The 4,878-nt window shown below is 41.9% G+C and overlaps 1 protein-coding gene across 1 annotated transcript; it reads right to left on the bottom strand.

The window, feature by feature from the left end:
- Window positions 1–645: 645 nt before the first annotated feature.
- CCR75_007495 (uncharacterized protein) lies at window positions 646–1,209 on the bottom strand (the record flags this gene model as incomplete). The annotated part of the gene is made up of 1 exon (XM_067965555.1): window positions 646–1,209. The coding sequence occupies one exon, from the start codon at window positions 1,207–1,209 to the stop codon at window positions 646–648; it is 564 nt and encodes a 187-aa protein (XP_067815461.1).
- Between the last annotated feature and the right edge of the window lie 3,669 nt (window positions 1,210–4,878).

The raw sequence follows: 4,878 nt of genomic DNA, 5'->3' as shown, positions 1-4,878 counted from the left end.
AGTTTTAATAAACCCCGCCAATTTTGACTTAATAGTTTTAATATTTCCAAATTTGGTAATATTATAACTTTAGAGTCAAAATTATAAAAGGATAATAATTTTGTACGTCTGCCATTAAGTTGTGGATTGATAGACTTACATCGTTTACTCCGAAAAAAAACAGAGTAGTTAAAGATTGAGAAAGCTGAGCGCTTAACGATTCCGGAGGCGGCATGCTGGTCGTTCTTAAAATCGTCGGGTTCAGCGCACCAGGGGTCTCGCGCATATATTTCTGCAGCACAGCAGCCTCCTGGAGTTCATCGGCCGAGTAGATATAAATGCCAGTCTCAAACCTTTCAATTGGGTAGCGTTGCACAAAAGCCAAGGACTTCAGCGGCGGCTCCCCGGGTGCTGGCAGGCAGAGCAAGCATTTTATTGTGTGGTGATGGTGTGGATGAGGACGGCTCAGGTAAAGATAAAGAAGACGTAAATGGCGCGGAAAAAGAAAATGTTAAAAGGGTGGTTTTATTGGTATGGAATGGAAACGCTGTATTAAGCGGAAAGTGGTCAGTACTAGCCCTAGCTAAAGGCTCAGCATGCATCGACTCTTAGGCATTTTAACTCGGCTGGTCTTGTCGTCGGTACTCCAGCAAGACATGTAAGAAATTATAATGTTTTTTCGAGTCGCGTTTTTAATCCAATCAAAGCATTTAGGTCCTCTCGGCTTATCCCGTCCAAGTGCAAATTTTGGCCTAATTTTTGTTTAGACCACCGATTTACTAAGAAATTGTAAAATCTCAGCGCGTGGGGTTTCTGCAACCAATTTGGCGAAAATACATACTCCAAAGCTTCTCTTTTATTCTTTGTAAGAGCATTGAGGAATGCGTACATGCGATGATCCAAGTCGTCATTCCCTGAGTAATTGTTCTTTGAAAAGTTTTCGGCGAATTCTTCAAAGTTCTTCGGCAAAATGCCTTTCGTTTTCGCCGATGCCAACGACTTTTCCGCAATTTGCCGGACGGCAATACTTGGAGAGCTGTTCCTTTCATCGTTCTGCCCGTCGACAAGAGCGTTTGGCACCTCTCTTAATCGTCGACAGAAGACACCGGCGACAGCGTTTGGTGCTGTTGTTGCCGCCATGACAATTGTCACGCCCGCCAGCAGAGCCAAAAATAGCAGTAATATACGCCTGTGCTGAGTTATTACAAGCTCGGATGGTACAGGCATCATTGCACGCCAGCAGAAAATTTACTTTTGAGTAATCGACAGCCAAGGCGTACAACAAATAGACTCGCCAATAGAAAACAAGAATAGTTTGAAGTAGTTTCTTTTTTTTCGACATTAAATTTTCAATACTTCAGTAAAGTCGCGCCAATTCTTTAGTCAGTGAAACATGAGACAATATGTGTATCCGGTCTCGTTCGCCTATCGCACGATAGCAGCCCGTTCATTAAGCGAAGAAATATGAGACAAAAGGTGCAATTCGACTTCTTCGCCTATTTATTCTTGCAGGGTGATACCTCGCACAACCAGACGTCTGCGATCACTGCCACGCATTAAACGAAACATCATATTGTCGCATACGGTTTGCATGATCCGCTTGTCGTTGCTGCACGGGATCGAGATCACGGAATTCCCATCTATCATGATACTTATACCGTAACAAGCGATTAACCCAATTCAGTGATGTAAATATTAAACTATGAAACCATCCCGACCCTGTGTCCTAATTATCCAGTAATTACTACAACATCCAAAGTTCATTAGTGTCATCTCCGTATTGTCGCTACAAATGGAAGCAAAATGTTTGCTACGTGTAATCCCGTTTAATCTGCATAAAGCAGTTCCAGCTGTCGTCATCTTAGAATGCTTAGTGCTAGCAGAAGAGACTTCAAAATAAGGATCTCAATTATTTTTAGCCATCTGGTGGAAGGCTCTTTAGCTTTGTAATATCCCGCTTGATTTAGGCTCATTCGGCGATGCAATTTTTGACTAATGTCTCAACAAACTGGCTGAAGCATCTAATGCTGACTGATTAAATATTTACAGTCACATAAAATTCTGCTGTATAATCAAGTGGTAAAATCCGTGTTGAATCCATGAAAAGGAGCAAAAAAAACAGTCAGACTTATTGCAGTTGCGTATGAGGATAAATTTAGAAAGGTCATTTTATCCCTTTCTAACTTACTGATCGACACCTCGTTTTGCGAGTCGTCATCGATTTCAAATTCATTTCTTATCAAAATCGAAATTTGCGTCTAACAGCGACGCTATCTCGACTGACAGCCTTGTAGTAATTACAATGGCAAGTTTCCACCACGATAACAGACAATTGTTTTAAGTGGTACCTAACTGCACGCCTGCGCCAACCACAGAATGCATACAGTAAAGTTTGCTCACATTTCGAAACATGTCACAACCAAAGTCACCCCTGACCGTCAATCTCAAGAGATAAATCGCAAAACGTTGGTGTGCAGAACAAGGACAATGGCTGCAGCAGAGCGCCGCTATCAATTCAATGCTGAAATGCTAGAAGTCGAAGGTTCCTTCAGGGGGTTTCAATATCTGGAAAAATAGGAATTGAAACGGAAAATATTAAGATATTTGAATCTTGAATTTTGATTCTTGTATATTAACAAAAAGCGTGTGCGTAAAATAAAAAGGTGTCAATTTACGGAAGGCAATGTAAGTATAAGAATTGGCGTGAAGGGTGTGAATTTAAGAAAAAGGGTGTGAATATAGCGTTTGCCTTTTTTATTATAGTAAATACGTTTAGTGTAATGGGGCACCATTCACTAGTACTGATTAGTACTAGTTAATCTTACAGATTACAGTCAAGGTGAGCTGCCTCGAAACTTCACGTACACAAAGGTATAGAGGAAGGTTCTATGAAGCTAAGGGTATTTTGAAGTCGAGAAATCTTAACGTGGCCACGCTATACTTACGCACACACCCTAGCACAGCGAAGCGGTTAGACCGTCTTCTCTTGCGTGCAGTGAGGTAGTTGTGGTGGGCGCGTTAGCGTCCTCACTGTAACGGGCTAAAGTTGCCCTAATGTTACACAGTCCCCGTTAAGTACACTTGGTGTACTTAAGGGGATGGTCAATTACTAAATAATAGTAATTAGACCCAGCACTCGGGTGTGGTGCACATTTGTGACCAACCCTTGTGGATGTGATGCACATGGGTGCATTCACATTAGGAGGGATGACGCCCAGCGTCATCCGTGATAACGGCTAGCGTCATCCGTTACGCGAGGTATCTAGAAAGAAAAGCTCGCAATACATATTAAATGATATCTATAGAGATAACATTTTAACTGTTTAAATAGGTATTTGTATTATTCTGTTAAATATAAATCAGTCTGAAAACTACTTCCTACTTGGTAAGTGCGCACGAGGAGACGGATTACAGCTCCCGTCACGACACTTAACCAGAGTACTTTGTGTGTTGGGTGAGGTCGCTTGCGCGCCCACCACAACTACCTCACTGCACGCAAGAGAAGCAGGTTAAACCGCTTCCTCGCTGGGCTAGGGTGTGTGTCTAAGTAGAGCGTGGCCGCATTACGACGTGCCCGCCTACAAGATGCATACGGCAACCCCCCCTAATTTTCTCAAATCCCGATTGGCTGGCTCAAATATCAAATTCATATTTCTTTCACCATGCATCTTGCTTCTCCAGCTGAAGAAACAAACCGATCAATTGCGATAGCAAAAGAAGCTTTTCAAGCTGACTCTGAAGCTGAACAATACGATATTTGCACTATTCGCTCAACAAGGTATGGAAAGGGTGTGGAACAGCCAATGAAGAGCATTATTTTTGGTTGCAAATATCATGGGGTCTACAAGTATGAGGGACATGGTGCAAGGCCTGCACAGCAATCAAGGAAAGTAGGGTGCCCTTTTAGAGTGAGCTAGTACGGGACTGTGCTGGGATTTGTCAAGCCAATGAGTTGGAGAATACTTGAACTATGAGAGTTGTTGAACGAGGACGAAACCATGAACCTGCTGATGTAGCAGCATATCCTCGAGTAAGGAACAAGGCAATCCACCAGAACATGCCACTCATTATGCAACAAACCCTTGCAGGTGTTGCACCTCGCAACATTTTGCGCACTCTGCAACTTGCAGCACAAAATCCGTAACATTATATACTTATAAAAAGCCCATTAATCTTTGAAATTAGAAAAAATAAACTAAACTCCGGTAGCGATAATAAAAACTCCAGTGGGGATAATATCTCCCTTAATTTTTTCCTACACATCATTGCGCTGCAATCGAGTCAACCTATCGGCCAATAAAAGTCAAATAAGAGAATTAAAATCATTCGCAAGGTGGTGCTCTCATTTTCTCGTAGCTGAAAACTTATAAATTATCATCTATGTAACATGTTAACGCCTGTTTAAATAGACGTACAAGTCAACTTAATTGTATGCTTTGGGATTTAATGAACATCGGATTTGGATTGAAGGTGCTAAGCATAGGATTCACGGCCAGTAGACCACGGTCTACTATCAGCAATTGCTAGTCAAATTGCCCTAGGGGGCACAGTATATAGTAGTGGATGTGGTACTGTAATTTACGTACAGTCTGAAACAAATCAAATTCAGTCTAGATCTAAGAACCGTCAGATTTCCCAATTTTTTGAAATCCAAATCGTATGACGTGCTCGTATCGTTTGATGTGCTCTTGAGAAGGATCAGCTCAAACCATGAACCCATTGATTGGTGCTCGAATCTCTTGATTTTGGACATTTTGTTAACGCTAAACGTCACGATGACGTTTGATTGTAATCGTTTTGCAACGGACACCGAAAGTGAAACTACAGCAATCGGTTATATGAAGAAAGAAGCGACTCATGTGAGACCTCTGAAGTGCTTCTACAAAGAAGGAGCTCATT

The sequence above is a fragment of the Bremia lactucae genome, linkage group LG8, assembly GCF_004359215.1.
Source record: "Bremia lactucae strain SF5 linkage group LG8, whole genome shotgun sequence".
Classification (NCBI taxonomy): Eukaryota; Oomycota; class Peronosporomycetes; order Peronosporales; family Peronosporaceae; genus Bremia; species Bremia lactucae.
This window is presented reverse-complemented; position numbering and strand designations above follow the sequence as displayed.